The sequence below is a fragment of the Neltuma alba genome, unplaced genomic scaffold, assembly GCF_004799145.2.
Source record: "Neltuma alba isolate B1F8T4 unplaced genomic scaffold, ASM479914v2 tig00012966_pilon, whole genome shotgun sequence".
Classification (NCBI taxonomy): Eukaryota; Viridiplantae; Streptophyta; class Magnoliopsida; order Fabales; family Fabaceae; genus Neltuma; species Neltuma alba.
In genome coordinates, this window is record NW_021637325.1 from 41,402 (window position 1) to 59,751 (window position 18,350).

General features: G+C 36.1%; 1 protein-coding gene and 1 pseudogene across 1 annotated transcript; both read right to left on the minus strand.

Moving 5' to 3' along the window:
* Positions 1-1,115: 1,115 nt before the first annotated feature.
* On the minus strand, positions 1,116-9,462 carry LOC114733119 (putative calcium-transporting ATPase 11, plasma membrane-type). The gene is made up of 7 exons (XM_028920524.1): positions 9,289-9,462; positions 5,636-5,690; positions 3,558-5,500; positions 3,310-3,468; positions 2,587-2,758; positions 2,193-2,491; positions 1,116-1,427 (listed from the first exon to the last, which is right to left on the minus strand). The coding sequence occupies exons 1-7, from the start codon at positions 9,460-9,462 to the stop codon at positions 1,116-1,118; spliced, it is 3,114 nt and encodes a 1,037-aa protein (XP_028776357.1).
* A 1,682-nt stretch (positions 9,463-11,144) lies between these two features.
* Positions 11,145-16,962, minus strand: LOC114733121 (probable glycerol-3-phosphate dehydrogenase [NAD(+)] 1, cytosolic; annotated as a pseudogene).
* Positions 16,963-18,350: the final 1,388 nt, after the last annotated feature.

An 18,350-nucleotide genomic window follows, 5' to 3' on the forward strand; every position in this document is an offset into this window, starting at 1 on the left:
AAAAGATCTGCTGCTATTGTATTTATTTTCGCCTGAGATTGATACGTAATCTCACAAAAATCAATGAAACACAACCGTGGAAGAGGATGAAATCAACAATAGTCCTAAAATAAAAATAAAAAAAATTATAATTATCTTCTTGATATTGTAAAATGTAAAGGCAGTTTTGACAATTATATTCAGTCTCTTATTACTCTCCTATTATACCAGAAGACATGCACGTCTCTTTCTTAAGCTTATTCCTTTGATTTCATAAAGATGATTTTGGTCCCCCCCCCCGGGGCTTCTATTTTACTATCAAATTTTAACTTAATAATATGAATTTATTTATTTAATTATAACATTAATTCCTCCAACTGATTTGTTTAGTTGCTGATGGAAATGCACTTGAAAATGGAAAATGTAAGGCAATTAGAAATCCAGCCAACGATTCTAGCTTTGTTTCTTCATGAATATTTGAAGGCTTAATAATGTCACTGGATTTTTATCACTATCTTCAAGAAAAATCTTACAAAATTGAATAAAACAATGTTACTTGTCCAAACGTAACCAAACCTAATTTCACGCTCATGATCATGATAATATGTTCTGTTCTACTTCTATAACGAGTAAAAACAACGTAATCTTTATAGATCCAAAAACGGAAAACAAATAAAAAAGAAGAAGAGGTAAATAAACCTATGCTTTTCTGACTCAAAAGAATGATGCTGCACCCTAGGAGAATGAGAATTGGAATGGTGGCAGATGGAAGAGAACCAGGGAGGCAAATTTGTTCTTTTTTTTTTTTTTGACCCCAAGAAACAAGTAGAAGGAAAGAAGGCCAAGAATATAGACTGGAAATATGTTCATGCACTGCATATGCATGCTTAGGAGATGAGAAGTAATAGAATGTGTTTGGTTTTGTGTTAAAAAACACTTAAAAGTCATAGTTTTAATAGAAACGTGTGCTCTGGTCTCAACAAAACCACGATATTTAGTGATTTTCGAAACTAGACACGCATGTAATATGAAAGTGGAAGCAAACTAAGAAGTGATGATTAGTTGATGATGAGGAAGAACTAATTAGGAGGAGTGCATTATTTACCAAAATTGCTGTGAAGTGTTGAATCTTTGTTTCAAGCCATATCTGGGCCACTCGGGATGGGTACGTAATCATGATGATGGTGATGGTCCACGAAACCAGCCACTGGAACGGGGATGCATTTGACAATGGCGGCTAAGGGTAAGCTCACTGAACCAATTAAGACACTGGCTAGCCATAGATCCCAGCTTAGTGGTACTGTTTGAGCAAAGGTACCCAGAAATTCAACAAGTATGGCTTGGAAACATATTGTTGAGGCCAAAACTCCCAGGAAGATCCAGCTGCTGAATATGCCTCGGAAAACATTGATCTTCTCCATGTCACGGCTGTTTATCTCGTTGAATACCTGATGATTTTGCAGCACGGAAAAAATTGCATGACAGAAGATATTATAGTTTTTAAATGCTCATGAGGATTTCTTCAGATAAAGTTTCCTTTGGTGTTTAGTGCAAGTTCTTGGATAAAAATACACTCATCTGATCTTAAATGTAAGATCCATTTTATAGTGTAAATTATACTATAAAATGAGTCTTATATTTACAGGAAGAGTCCAATTATTGGAAGAGGAAGAAAAGTAAGCATACAGAAATATGGAGTAACCGTAGTAAAAATCTTCTGCTTTTTTTACATGCACAGATGAAGATAAGCAATTACAGCTTAAAAAGCCGTGATATAGCAACTACATTTGCGAAAACAATTATACAGAATGTCTATAATTTTTATTATATCCTTCTATCGACGATAGGGCATCTGAAGTTTTATAAACAACTTTGAAAGTGTTAAAACGAAACCGTATTTTCTGTAATTTTTTTATCTCTGTTCACTGAGAGCGAACTTATGATAGACCCAGTGGGTACATGTCAGCGGCAAGCAAATACACTACTGAAAAATATGCGACCGCAGTAGTAATTAATAGAATGAACAAAATCTACAGTATATTAGGTTGGTTTCTTTTATAAGTCATATAGGAATGTAAGGCCTCTATATAGCAAGAAACATAGTATGAGAATAATCAGAAGACAATGCTAACGAGTGGTTTTTAAGAAAAGCACATTCGTGGTTTACAAAAGAAAAAAAATTACAACGAAGATCTAAATATTAGAACTGGTACCTGGCAAAATACGAAGACGTTGAATATGAAAGTGTTCAGAACAGAGGTTGCATCAGGACCATTAAGCTTCATAATCTGTTCACCGCGAAATTTGAGAACCAAAAGGACGGCTATCTGATAGAGGCTCTGACCAATTATGTTCCTCCACATGATGCCGGTTATGAGATTGGCATTCCTTCCAACAGGTGGTCTTTTCATCAGCCCATCATGGGGAGGTTCTGTAGCCAGAGCCAAAGCACCAAGAGTGTCCATGATCATGTTCACCCAAAGCATTTGAACAGCGGTAAGAGGAGCAGAACCTGAAAATGGAATTCTAGCATAATCAATAAGCAAAGATAGCATGGGTGAGACTAAAGGGATGGTAGAAGACTGTCTAAGTTAGCTGATGTAATACCTGACACACATGCGGAAACAAAATTGAGGATGAGAGCCACAACATTAACCGTTAATTGGAACTGAACAAACTTCTGAACATTGATGTACACAGAACGGCCCCATCTGGCAACGTTAAGTATGGTTGTGAAGTTATCATCCATCACAATGACATCCGCGTTCTCTTTTGCGACCTGCAGGACGAGAAAAGAAGTTTAGCAAACAATTTAACGTTAAACACGCAGATTAATTAATACAAATTTTCATCGGCCATACTGAGATATGCATCTGCCATATACCTGTATATTATGCATGACGTTGTAGTTATGTTCTAAAAATATGGGTGGTGCACGAGAAGAATTTTAGCTTCATGCGAAGATCGGAGGAAATAAATGAGAAAGCCTAATAAATTTAGTTAGGCGATGCTTTATCCGAAATATATTCAATCTTGCAGACCGGGAATCTGGGATGACCAGTGGTGCGGTGGAGAGTGTGGCTTCTGAACCCCAACAGTCGTTCAAGGACAATGTTCTCTAAAAGATAGCAAGTTCTCGTGCATAATTTGGGTTCTCTAAAATATTTCATAGGTGCAGTAGGGACAAATAGGCCCCACTTTTGGCGAGTTCATGGTGCAAGTACTTCAAAGGATCTTGGACACACGGGATATTGACTCACAAAATAAACAAAAAATTGATGACAAGGGGGATGGGTTAAATAGCAAATATGGAGACTGCGACTTACAAACCTCTGTTCCTGCTATGCCCATGGCAAGGCCAATATCCGCCTCACGCAAAGCTGGAGCATCGTTTGTCCCATCACCAGTTACTGCAACAACTTCGTCGAAGTCCGTCCTCAAGTGGGTCACCAAAGTGTGCTTGTCCAGAGGCAAAGATCGAGCCATAACCTATTCAAATTAAGCAGACCTATTTATTAGCTTGCCATCCCATCGCTAAATCAACACTATTAGAGTTATCCATGAAAAAGTAGCGAAACCTGTATTTTTGGTATTATCTCCTCCATTTCTTGCTGGGTCTTCTTGCGAAATTCGGGTCCTTCGATGGCTATACCATCTGTCAAGATACCGCATTCTCTAGCTATTGCTTTAGCAGTAATGATGTTATCACCAGTCACCATCTTTACCGAAATACCAGCTGCTTTGCAAGTTTCCACAGCTTTTTTTACTCCAGGCCTCACAGGATCCTTGATCCCAACAATTGCCAACAATGTAAAGTTCTCCTCAGGAATATTATCCCCACCAGAATTTCCTTCGATATCTTTAAAGGCAATGGAGAGAGTTCTTAGAGCTTCAGAAGCAAAATCATTGATAACTTTTGCGATGTTCCTTCTTTGTTCTTCGAACAGGCGCACGACTTTGCCATTTGTGTCCACAAGTTTGTCGCACATTTCCAGAACTATTTCTGATGCTCCTTTACAGAATGCTCTAGACTTATTGGCAGTACCGGGAAGAGCCACAAGCACTGACATTCTTTTTCTGTTCGAATTGAATGGTTCGATCTTTAAGATCTTGTACTTCTCATTATAAACCCCAGGTTCACCTCCAGAAAGCAACCCAAATTCCAACAATGCCTTCTCTGTCGGAGTACCCATAACCTTATTCTTCCCATTTTCACCTTTGACCACCTCTGAGCCAGTATTCTGAAATATTGACTGCAAAAAGAGGTCAAATATTTGTTCAGAAATGGATGACTTTAACAAATTCTCACTGCTATTGTTTCTCATCTCCTTAGTTTGTCCGCAAATCCATATTTTATGTACTACCATGTGATTTGTGGTCAAGGTTCCTGTTTTGTCTGTGCAAATAGAACCAGCTGAGCCCATCGTCTCGCACGCAGAGAGGTGCCTGACAAGTGCCTTGTCGTTCATTAACTTCTTCATTGCGAACGCAAGGCTTAGCGTCACTGCCAAAGGAAGCCCCTCTGGAACTGCCACAACTATTATAATTACAGCAGTCGCAAAGAAATTGAGAAGCTCAGATGCGTCGTTTAAGGACCATTGAGAGATTTCATTATGAACTATTTTACGCACCAAAAACCTGCCAGTCAGAACCAAGAATGTCATCAGGGCGAAACCCAAGCCAATCTTTCCAATTATGGTCGCAACCCCATTTAATTTGACCTGCAACGGCGTCTCATCGTCTCCCACTTCGTTCAGAGTATCCATCAGTCTTCCCCATTCAGTCCTCATACCAACAGAAGTTACTAACATCTTAGCAGATCCATCTTGTACTTTGGTCCCAGCCAGAAGAAAAGGAGCACGTTGGTCGACATGCACAGCCTCGCTCTCGCCTGATAAGCTTGATTCATCAACTAATAAATTGTAACCCGATATGAATAATCCATCTGCAGGAACTATGTCTCCAATTGATAAATGAACAATATCTCCTACCACTAACTCATAGATTGAAATCTTTTGTCTGTTCCGATCTCTAATGACTTGAATGGTAACATTTTTCTTCTCATTTTCCAAATCTTTAAATTGCAAAGACTGTTTATAGTCACTAACTGATGTGACGAAGACAACTAAGAGAATAGAGAGTGCGATTCCAACTCCATCATACACACCTTTTGGCCAACCGTCAGTGGGGATTCCAACTCCTATTGAAACAAAAGCACATAACAAAAGGATAATGAGAGTCAAGTCTTGCATTGCATCCCAAACGAACATCCAAAATCCTCTTGAGGGCTTCTCAGCAAAGCGGTTAGAACCAAAGACATTTTGTCTACGAGGAACATCACTAGAACGAACACCGTCTTCCAGTGACACATTAACTGCTTTTGCCAATCCTGCTACTCCTCCACTAAGTTCTAAGCCTTTGCTATTATGTGATCGGCATATGGATGCTAAGTCGTCGGGTTCAATAGCAAAACCCGATTCCTTGACCTCCCGGGAGAGCATGGACGAACCACGCTGCCCAGCTGTGAGAGAAGAAGAAAAGAAGTTAAATTCTTTATATTTGTGTATTTAAAATAAGACTGATACAAATGACTATAATTGTCAAATTAAAACAAACAAGAAATAACTGAATCTACTCGGAATTAAATGTAAAATACCGTCAATAAACTGCAATGCTGCTTTTTGCACATAGAGAGCTACTCGTACTTTTTCCTGTTCAAGATAGACGCCATTAGCCATGTAGTAGCGGCAGATTGTAAGGATTTTCATGCAACTTTAAGAAAAGTAGGCACGGGGAGAATGGAAATCCCACGCAGGCAATGCATTCGAGAATGGGTAAGGGAATCCTACAGAGGCAAGGCTAATTTGTTTTTGGGATCCTTTCTCAGTGGCTAATTTGTCTTTCTTCCGAGAGTTACAAGGCCTTTATCGCTTCGCTAGTCAACTTTCCTCCCCAACTTTACTCCATCAAAATTTTCGGCACATGCTGTGTGTGTGGCTTGGAAGCTCACTTCGTCGTCTAAGCAAGATCGTGTTGAGACCTTATTTAATAGCTTAAAAGCTATTGACATTGTGGGGCACCAGTATGAATTGGTGATCCGTGATGGTGTCTTTCTATGTCTCTTGTTTTATAGATATTGCCGAGTAGTATCTACTCCTGCGCTTTGGGACTTCAAGCAGTATTGGATTTGGTGGCGTTACTGTTGGTTCGATATGGGATTCAAGCTTTTGTTGGTGCTCGAAATGCTAACCGTTGTGTTTGTTGGTTTGTTTGTTTGTTTTTTTTTTTTTGGTTTCATTTATAATGTGTCATTTCCTTGTTTTAGTAATGGGCCAACCTTTTGTTTTAGTTTATTTGAGTTTGCTCAAATTAGCCGGCCTTTTATGTGTAATCTTTTTATTTAGTTTGAATGAAATTGTCTTTTAATTAAAAAAAGTAAAGGCAGAATTTTGGGTGGGGACAGCTACAAAAATAGCTCAGAGAATGAGGCCCGAAGCCCCCCGGAGAAACTAAGAAAGGCTGGATAGAGTTAAAAGCTATATTTTTGTAGTGTTTATTTTGTCGTATGGACTTTATACTGAATTTTATTAAATTTAGGATAATAGGTAATGATTATCGTATAATTATTTAATGGCATTCAATTTAGTCTCATTTTTTATTTAATTCATGACCTATTTTAATACAAGAATTGTTCTTAAATAAATTATTAAATTATTATTTATAATTTAGTTACATTAAAAAAATATTTAGTACATAATTATTGTTTTGAGTATTTTTTATCAAATAATTTTTTAATTTGTTAAAATCAAAATTTTAACATTTTTCTCCCACCTCTAGTGACCGCCATCAATGTTTTTTTTTTTTCTTCTGTCGTATATTTGGTGTAGGATTATTTTAATAGAATTATTTTGTCTAATACTACCTCTAGTTCTAGCTAAATATAAGAGTTAATTTGACTTTTAATTTGGTCCTACATACTACCTCCGGTCCTAATTATAAGAGCTAGTCAACTAATTTGAAGAGATTAAGGAAATAAGTTAAGTTAGTTATTTGTGATAAATAGGTATTGTCTTTCTTAAAATATTCTTACTAATCAAGTTTATTGGTTAGAGCTACTATTATTAGAGAGACTAACTTAAAACAAATACATAAATATGAGAGACAAAGTGGATTGGAGTCTTATAATTAGGATCAAATAAGTCAAATAATGTTTTATATTAAGAACCAGAAATAGTATAAGATTTCAATCCACTTTGTCTCTCATATTTATCCATTTCTTCTAAAATAATCCTTGTAGTTGTATGTATTAAATATTTCATCAACTGATAATTTTTGTTAATACACATGATTAGCAAGAATATTATAAGAAAAAGAATAAATATTTATTACAAATAACTAATTTAATAATTTTTTTTAATCTATTCAAATTAATCAACTAGCTTTTATATTAAACATTGAAAATAATAATTCATTGCTAATGACATTGATCTTCACGATCGGGGACCGGAGAAGCACTACATCCCCCCCCCCCCCACACAAAAAAAAGGATAATCATGAAAGAATAGAATGACCTCGAGTAAGGGGAAATACCACGAATATACACCATTGCCTTTCAAGCATGCAAAGATGAAACCTTTGATCATAGTTACGTGGGCTACCTAAAACATATAGGTGCGTAAACTTTACAATAATACTCGGCAAGTGCCTAGCCAACTAATTAAAAAATGGTAAAAAGGGACGCGGCCACTTTAATCCATTAGAGATCATAAACCCTATTACCTTTTGGCACAGTTAATTCATTGGCACTCTGACAAGTCATTTGATTAAAGCAATATCAGTGAAAACCAATCCTATACAATCATTCAGTTGTGACTACACCTATATCTTATAATTACACTCCTGAACCCTTTTCTTCCTAGTTATCATGTCTATCATATGCAGTTAATCCTGTGAAGTCACCAGGGGTGTCCAAACTTGAAATCAGCTTTCCTTGGGACACAAGAAACAATACATGTATAGATCGTTTAATCTGTAGATCTGTTTATACCTAAGAAATAGCTGGAGTTCACCAATATTGGTCCATCTCGGAGCCAGGAAAGAAAACAAAAAATATAATATATGCACATATATACATGTAGAACGGACTAGAAGTCATTTCAAATGAAGTAATAAGACTTATAGATTTAGGGAGTGTTTGGATAGAAACGAAACCATAATTTTAAAAGTAATTTTACAGTATACGAAGTAAATATATGAAGGAGTTTGCCTTGATTTGTGAAAAAGTATTTTTGAGAAGTATTTTTACAGCTTAATCAACTTTAACTAATTAATTAAAAAATTCCACAAGAGGAAATAAGCTGTCCACCATCAAACTAGCGATACGTCACCTAAGACTTTCGAAACATTTGGAAAAAGCGATTATACAGAAGCAATGGTCATATGATGGAGCATTTGTGAAACAGAAGTTCAATTTGGTTTGGTAAATTTCAGTATGGATCGAGGACTCAAGTATTCAAAGCTTATGATGTGAAATCAATTCTACGTACACATATGAAGAAATATATTCATGCAGGACAGTACGTTTATTTCGGCATCAAATAAGAAAATTCAATTGTATAAAAAAAAAATTCAAGGAACAATCACCCCTCTTTAGCATTGAAAAGTCCATATATAGAATAATACTAGTACTCTTTTGTCGTAATTAAATGGTTTACTTGGTTTTTTTTCCCTTTCTTTGACACATCTTAAATGCTACGGAAAATGATGAGAATGGCAGGTGGCAAGGATTACCAGAAATGCAGAAATTCCGAGAAAAGTCGATGGATACTGTGTGAAAGTGAACTGCATAAGCCAATGACAATCTAATCGCGCTAACAATTTGACTTTGCTTCTGTTATTCTTGCGGTTTAATAAGCGCACAATCTGTGCCGCAGCAATTTTCCATCTCTATTTCTTTGACTAGAAAATTTCGAAAATGAACAGGAAGGTTCATCTCATAACGAAGACATCCAGAGATCATAACCAGACACTTCAGGTTTATCATTCTAATTGTGGAAATGCCGATCATAACATCCAAACTAATCACTAACTCAGTGCATGTAATCGAGAACAGAGCAATCCGTTTCAATTCGGGAAAAAATCATGGACCAAAAAAAAAAAGCCAAATCTATTTCGTTTTATTTCCAAACAGACATAAACCACGTTGATAAATCAGTTTCTATAAAACGAAGAGAAAGAAAAAGATCCAAATGGAAACACAGTTTCTGCAAGAGCTGAAAAAAGATAAGAGAGAACAGAGTAGTCTCAAACCTGGAGTTTCTTGCGCTTCTTCTCAGCCTCGGCGCGCTTAGCGAGGTCAGCGACCATGCGAAAGCGGCGACGAGGATTCTTGACGATGGAGACGGCGGATCTCCAGCGGCGGAGGTTGGCCTCCGAGGGCCGCTTGGGCGACACGTCGAAGTTCTCTCGGAGGTACTGCTCCATATTGTTGCGGCACACTCAATGCGAATGCGAGATTATGCTTCCTGGATCCAGTGAGAGGGGAACTCAAGGCGATGAATCTGTTGGAGAATACCAGACTGGAACTAGAAATGGTTTTTGAAAGAAAGGTTCAAACATGACCGGATTTGGCGCGAATCAAAAGAGATCCATTAGCTTCTTCTTTATAGGCCAAGTGCTAACTGCATTGCGTGTTTAGCCAATGCTCTCTTCTCGCTTCTTCCCTTTTTTTCCCTTTTCTTTTTTAATTAAATACTTATTTTGAATGTCCGGTTTTTTTAAATACTGCCTCTGGTCTTAATTATAAGAGCTAGTTGATTAATTTGAGAAGATTAAGGAAGGAAGTTAAGTTAGTTATTATAATAAATAAACGTTGTCTTTCCTGAAATATCCTTGCTAACTAAGTGTATTGATTAGAACTACTATTGTTAAAAGGACTATCTTAGAAAAAAAATGCATAAATATGAGAGACAAAATGGATTGGGATCTCATATTTAGGACCAAAATAAAAGTCAAACAAGGTGTTATATTAAAAACTTGAGTAGTATAATATTTATATGATCAATATCAGTCACGCAAATCAATTGGCTCTGAAATTTCTACCCCTTGTAAATTGTAATGGACAAATTCTTATGTGTAAATTTCTAGGAATTTTCGTTTTTAGCAAAACATTTATTATTATTATTATTATTATTATTTATTATTAACAAGTCTCATTCTACTCTATCTTTTTTTTTGGTTAAGCACAGGTATCTTTTTATTAAAAGTAATCTCATTCGAGGTACTGTCGGGTATTAAATATGGATACCTCTTCTAACAGGAATTCAAAGCTTAGTTTATCACATTATGAAGGACTAGTCCTTTCTGTTAAATCCAACTCCTGGTGGTCTCTATCTTCTTATTGTATTACTTTGTTTATAATTACCGTGATATTATGACGTATTGTGAAGTTTGAGAAATGAGTCTAATTAATAATATGGTTTATTAAAATCGTTATATTAAATGTAAATAAAATTTAAATTCTCCACTATTTGAAATTGTTGTGATATTATGGGTTTTTCTTGGTTATGACACTATTATATGACGGTTAAGTTTTGTCAAATATTTAGTTATTCTGCAGAAGTCATGATAATCGCTCTTTCTTCTGAAGGAAAAAAATAATTAGTCTTTTTAAGTATATTTTTTTCAATTTAGGTTCAATCACCAGAATTCTTTTTAATTAGTCAAAATATATATTATTTTGGGGGGAAATATTTAAGTGTCAGTCCTTATTTATGATGTGCTGCGAGGTTGCTTATATTCATCTGAACTGGCAAATAACATGCTGACCTGAGAAAGGGATGAATATGACCTGGGACAGAACGCTGATATGGGCGCCCAGTAAACCACGGAAACATGAGTCGAACCAATTCTATTCTGTTTAATTTTGACCCACTTACAAATAATTCATTAAAGTTTTAAAATTACAAATGAAATCATTTATTTTCACATTATAAGTAATGATACAACATCACTTTCAAAAGAAAATTTTCATTTTCTTCCCCGAATTTCATCATGTCAAATATGAATGGCATCTATTCCCAAAACAAACTTGTACATGTTGCTTGTTGTACAAGGTTTCATGCACAGATTCTATCATCAGTCTAATTTTGACTGGAGGCATTTCGCGAAACAAAACTTTTCTCAAATATTTATTTCGTGCAACACTTAGGTGCCCTTTTTAAGCTAATCCAAAGGGCACTAAAACGGATCAAGAGATATCAAATAAAAAAATCACTGTAGCATTCTACAACTAGTCTCAGAAATTTCTCAGTCCTAGTGACCATAACCAGAATAGTTGCTTGTATATTTATATAGGAAATTTCTCCATCACTTCCGATTAGCTGCAACACTGCAGGAAGGGTTCGTGCTTGGAAGAACACACATTTTAACATTTGCACAACTAGGAAAATATGTCAAAACTACATGCCATACAAAACTCACACGAGATTATGATTCAAGGCTGTTGACCAAGGAGAGAGGGCCTGTAAAAGACATGGCTTTGAGCAATCTGGATCCGGTCACGTGGATCATTCATGGTCTCATCTCTTAATGCTTCAAGAATGGCCTGTGGGGAGATTCCCTGAAGATTCAAAGTCAGCAAAACCACAGAAAACGGCAGTTCCATTCTACAATAGGGATAATTAAATAAAATTACAGCTTTCCATGTGCGGGGCTTGTGTGTTAACTCCAGCCAAAAGATCCATGGAGCGTTTGTATACGTATATTTCTTGGACTAGGCCAGGCTTCTGCTAGAACCCAACAGCCTTAAGCATTGGGCCAAAGCCTACCTTAAGTGAGGAGAATTCAACATGTTTGCTTTGATTTATTAGAGAAAAAGTTGAACTTAATAAATTTTGAAAGTAAAAAAATAGATGTAACAAAGAGAAAATAAAAAGAATGAGAATAAATAAAGACTATAATGCCAAATTGAGGGAGTGAGAAAACTTTTCGGGTCAGCCCAAGCTTGAGTTTGGCCAAAAGCGTATAAATCTAATAAGATGATGAGCTTGAATTTTTAAGCCCACAACCCACCAAATGCTCGGCCCTCGCCTCGTTCTGCTATGTTAAACTAAGCATATCCTCAGTCCAAAAGAAAGAAAGAAAGAAAGAAAGAGGGGGGGGGGGGGAACTAAGCATATCCATGCCAAGCAACTCTAAATCACAGCAAGCCGAATCCCATGATCCATCATTTTTTATTTTCAGGTTTAAAAGAAGAAAAAGTAAGAGGGCGGGTAGCAAAGTTTATTACCTTATTATGAGTATTTTATGTAACATCTTCAAGATGGGGCAAAGCTCCACTGGAGCAACATGCTTATTTTCTTCAGGATTTAGGACATTTAAGCTGGACTGACTAAGTAGCTCATAAAATGCTTTAACTGCAGATACTCCCTACAACATGAAAAGCGGAATCATTATTTACAAGCTGCAACAGTAGAACCTTAAGATGGTTTTTACATGTGAGCACCTTATGTAGGAGGGTTAAGTGGTAATTCAACGAGCAACCCTTTAAACCAAAGGGAGATAAATTGATTTTGAACTAAAGCAAATGGGGTAGAATGTAATTCACATGAAATTTAAAATTTTCTTTTTTTAATGTGCTCACTCATTATGTAAATATATTTCGTAAGTGTTTGAGAAAACAATTCCACAGACCAAGTACCACCTACAGAATTCCAGTTTCTTTGATTCTTTCTAATCAGACTAAAGATGCATATCAATAAGAAAAATAGAAACAAAGAAATTTGTACCTGAATCATCCCCTTGCCCTTGATGCTATCACCCATTTCAAGGCTCAATTCCCCTTCGGCCAGCTTTTGTCCATACCAAGCATTACGACCTTTCAACAAGGTTACATATGTATCGGCCAACAGAGGTCCTGCAAGTCTCTCTGGTTCTTCAGCTAGTAGGTGAGTGATAAAAATCATCTCTGATGTGCAGTGAGCAAAGTACACTGATTTGCTGGTGGCACTTTCCTTTGTTAAAGCAGCTACCATTCCTGTCTCATTGAAATTTATGCACATATATTACAAAATTTAAAATTATTTTTTAAAAAAGAAAGCATTTTTGCGGTGTACCATCCAAAGACAACATACAGAACAATCTCCAATGTGAAAAGCACATATTGACCAATCAACTGACAATGAGACAATGTCATATGGTGCCAAATGGTTATATATGTAATCTTAATTACAGGACAACAATTATCTAACAAAAAAAGGATTTCTTTCAGGAACTTCAATTAGAGAAACAGAGTAACACCTTCTGTATGTTTCTAAATGAAAAATCGATTTCCCACTAGTCTTGAGATCTTTATAGATCAATATGTACATAACTAGATTTTCTCAGTTCTAATCAACACAACTATTATAGTGTAGCCAATTTCTAACAGTAGGTATTAAGATTACATCGTTAGTTTATAACTAATAAAGAGATAGAGCTTGTGTTGAAAAAGTCACGTCCCAGATGCATAATACATATAAATTCTATGAAGGAGAGAGAGAAAGAGATGTCATTACAATTGACTAGTAGCTACTTGTATAGTATTACTTTTATTCTTACAATTGCACGTGTGTTAGACATGCATCAGTAGTGCATTGTGACAGAGCCAGCGACTGATGTGCCAGAAAACATGCGTGCTCATGATTCATAGTCGGTAGGGATGTTAAGAATACTTGATGACTTGCATTTCATTCCCCATTTTTCTCTCCCTTCTTTCAATTTCTTTTATTATTCCTTTTTTTCTGTTTTTTTAATGGCAAGATTCCCACATCTCTTTTCACTAGAACAAAATAATGACAATTTCAATACAGAAAACAATAAGAGCAACAGCATGGCAAAGATCTAGAATGGCTATTATCTATGCCATGCTTCAACAAATATGCATTGACTGGCTTCTCTCACGTAGTTTCTGAATAATGCAACTAAGAAAATAATCTAAACTTTACCAGCTCCAATAGCATAGACATTCTTCAGTCCACCCATAACTTCATGAGTAACAAGATCACCATTATCCCACACAACAAAGTGGGGCTGCCTCAAAAACTTTGCCAATGGCTTCCGCCATTTTTCTGCTCCACATATCCGAGCATTTGCATATTCCTTATTGTAAATCTCTGAAGCAATGTTAGGTCCTCCGAGATAAAGAATGTTCTCCATGGGAACTCCAGCTGCAAAGCATGATGTCGGTCAGTGAAGGGAATGGAAACTTAAACATATAGCGTGAGGGCATGTATGCCATTATCTTGCGATAGGAAAGTACATCATGATTCATGCACCCAAATGGGGAGAACTTCATTTATGTTTATGCTTTTGTTTTCTTTTCCTGAAAAAAAAAAACTAAATTATTAATGTAAGATTCGATAGTATGAGCTTGTACTGATGCCAAACATATTAAAACAAATGTGAAACAGAAGTCATATATATGGCATCAGCAATAAATATTACACACTTGGCGTGCTTCTGATTATTAAACTAAGATATTCACACATACCAAGTTCTTCCCTATTTTATCATTACCTCGACATTCACACATTGCATTAATGCTCCATATTAAAAAATAGGCCAATTAGTCCATAAAAGAATTAAAATAGATATAAACTAGCAGAAGTTCTATAAAGCAAAGCAACATGGCAAATAAGTATGCCAAAGATAGCCCCATACTGTATTTTGACAGCTAAATTAAGCTTGAACAATCATTTCAATCTCTACGATATACTAGAATTATGTTTCAAGGAACTAAAGCACAGCATCAAAGTACGCCAAAGATAAGCATGCTTCAGAAAAGCTTGTACACTCAAACACACAGAAACAGATGCCATCAGGATCTTAAATTTCAGCGAATAATCATGAGGAACTGTCTCTTGTGAGCAAATGGAGAGATTTTTTTCCCTGGGACAAAAAGAGGCAAGAAGAGGAAAAGACATCGAGCTAAAAGTATTCATCATCTAGCTTGTACAATCAAAATTACTAATGGATGGAGAGATGAGATTTTACCACAAGCGATTGTAGGATTTCAAATCCTTCCAAGTTGGCACCCACCAGCAAAAGGAAAGTTTACCGGAATTAGTCTACTATTTTCATTTGGATATTTTTATCATGCTCATCGGAACACCATTCCAATCAACCCAGCTACTAGTAAAGTCCAGCTTTCCAGTAAATGGGATGTGACCAGCAATTTTCCGACTTTGTCGAGGAAAATTCATTGCCAAATGAGGAAGATAAAAAGGAATGAAAAAAATAAACCAAAACCATTTAATGAGTGTAGGGACTGCAACAGGTCTGGAGGCTCCTACTTCATAAATGAAATGAAAATTCAGGTTGTTTGCAATGAAGAAGAAACCTACAGCAGCAGCAGCAAAAGTTGTTCTCAAACAACTTAAAGAAGGCCGATAATGAACATGGTTAAACCATGTCCTATCAACTATGTTTTAGGCCTAATTGGTTATGATATGAGGTTATCACTAGTTGAATTCTTAATGAGAACCTTTTCAATGATTTGTTTTCAATAACATGTCTTAGCTGTGTACCCTCAGGCACAGAAAAATTACAGAAAATTGTCATCATATAAGGGATGATAATAGTTAGTCACGTCCCCATTAACAGGCATAGCTTTTGTGGTTTTGGTAATATATTATAGTAACACATGCGCGCGCGCACGAGAGAGAGAAGCCATAAAAAAGGTCACAAAATGACACTGGTAGAGGGCCAACTTAGCAGCAAAGATGCATTCAAAGGCACCGGAGAAAATAAATACAGCATAAGCGGAAACCTTAGAGGGCAGATCACTCTATGAACATATACCCTTACCCCAAGTGCATGCTGAAATGAATGTTCATGAAACTTACTTGCTCGATTAATCATGAGAGTGGGAGTTATGATTCGTGGCTCAAGACCCAATTCAGCCTCTACACCTTTTGCCAAGGAAATGATGACCGGAGCTGAGATCCTCTCTTTCCAATATTTACTAATTTCTTCAAATACCTCACGTGTTTCTGTCGATGGTAAACCATTAATCACAATATCAGCATCCCACACAGCCTCCTGCAAGTTTGTCACAACCTTCAGAGGACATAGAGGGGTATCAATCATATTCAAACAAAACCCATCTTTCAGAATCTCATCTGCATGAAGTGTTCGATCACCTAATCTTGCCTCAACATATTTCAGATATGCACACCGCCTAATTAGCCTCCTCAAGACATCCTCCCTTGAATTAATCACCTCAAACAAATGCTCAGCTGTGGCTCTGTCAACAGTTCTCCCGGGTCTTCTCCATATCCGTATGTGAACCTTTTCTCTTAAACTCCCGTAAGCCTCCTGCAACATAGCAGTAAATACACTACCCCAAGCACCAGCTCCAACTCCTACAATTCTCAAGGGATCACCCTCCACTTTGCACATAAGCCGACGAAGCTCATCGACCTTCTCTTCCAAACCCCCTTTCCATTTTTAACAGAACCATTGGGATATACATTTTGGTTCATATCTCCGGTGCTTCCAACCATCGTTCCAAACGACACTCTAAACGCCCAACGTTTAGATGAAAAATGCTGAGAGATATTAGCTAACAATCTAGAATACACTGGAATCTTATCGGTAATTATCATCCAAGCTGTAGCGTTTTTATACCAATTTCACACGAAAGCATCCATAAATCTCTTGAACACCAGAATGATATCGCACTGGGGGTAGGTCTTCTGTGTTCCAACTAAAACAAACAACCCCTTTCAATTGCATCACAAAGAAAATACAGAATAAGATACGAAGAATCAGTTTCAGGAATTTTCAACAATTCCAATTGGGTTTCTTAATGGTTATAAGGTCTACCAACATGCAGAAACAAAAGCCCAAAAAACAAAACCACTAAACTCAAATCCACAAGTTCGGTGATCTAAACCCAACAAAACAGTCAAAACAGAATGATTGGCGGAACAAACAATGTATGTCGGCAGATCATCCAACGCGGCAAGTTGAACTTTTCAGCCGCATAGGAAGCTTCCTTCTGTTTCAAGCATTTCCAAGCAGGGATCCATTCACTGAAAAATTCCCCATATAAGAAACCAATCACTGCAAATTTCCAGCGAAGAGAAACCAGCTTTTCCCAAATGGGGGGTGAAAAGTAGGGATTTAAATATTGCTGGCAAATGCGTGTAAGATAAAAGAGAAAGCAACGCAGGGTTTGAAAACGCTTTCGTAGAAAGCTCGTTCGTCTGTCGTCACCCTCGGAGGGCCACGCCCAGTGATGATTGCTCTGTAGGCTGTACCTCCGTGTCGCCTTGCTCAAGCGCCGTCACCGGTTGCTGACGTCATTACTTTCATGATTATCATCATCCATGTCAAATCTCAAATGTCAAGGCCATTGCGGATTTGCTGGATAAAAACGGGGAACAATGAATAATCTGAATTTCTGGAAATTACAATTTGTTAATTACTAACCCTTCCAATCCTAATTTAAATAGATTAAAAAAAATTAAATTAATTATTTATAATAAATAAGTGTTATTTTTTTCTAAAATATCTTTACTATTATTATTAGAAAGACTACTTTAAAAAAATAAATAAATATAAGAGAAAAAATAGATTAAGATCTTATATATAAAATCATAATAAAAATTAAACAAGAAAGTAGTACAATCTTAAGTGTACTAAAAGTTCCAATTTAGAAATATTAAAACTTTCAACTTGAATATCATTCATGACACAACTCTGAGGGAGCATGACTAGGTTGGAGTTGGAACTTTGAATCTCCATAGTATTGTCTTAATCTGGTGATATGTCCTTGAGGTGATAAGAATATTTGATTCAAAGTTCATTGCATATTCTTGTGGTACAAAGTAATTAGCAATGACTATACTTGTCCCTTCATTTAATAATTAATGGAGAGGCGTAATTATTTTGGAGATAAATATAAAATTTTGATTCATTTTGTTATCTAAATTTACAATTTTTCCCTCTATATGTTAAGAAATTTTTTTTATCAAGAAAGAATTTTTCCAATAAAAATGATTTAAATGAGTATTTTAGATAAACCTATATTCATTTTATTATAAATAATTAATTTAATTAATTTTGTTGGTAAAAAATATCTCTTACATTTAGTATAAGAGAAAAATGCTAATGCTAATGTTACTAAATGTTGATTATATTCCATGTCCTGCTAGTAATGTGTATAATCCACCTAGGTTAACATTTGAATCCTAAAGTATCTACTTTTAAGAAACAAAACATAATGCCGAAACAAGAAGTTATGCCTGAGATAAATGAGAGACACAATCAAGGCAAGAATTTGTATATCTTACATTTTGTAGCCTAGAGGAGCCAGATTTGCCCTA

Coding starts and splice junctions, on each gene's coding strand:
- LOC114733119 (XM_028920524.1), bottom strand. CDS start 9,462: ATGGAGCAGTACCTCCGAGAGAACTTCGACGTGTCGCCCAAGCGGCCC. Junction 5,501..5,635: donor AGCATTGCAGTTTATTGACG/GTATTTTACATT, acceptor CTTCTCTCACAG/CTGGGCAGCGTGGTTCGTCC. Junction 2,759..3,309: donor TGGGCATAGCAGGAACAGAG/GTTTGTAAGTCG, acceptor CTCGTCCTGCAG/GTCGCAAAAGAGAACGCGGA.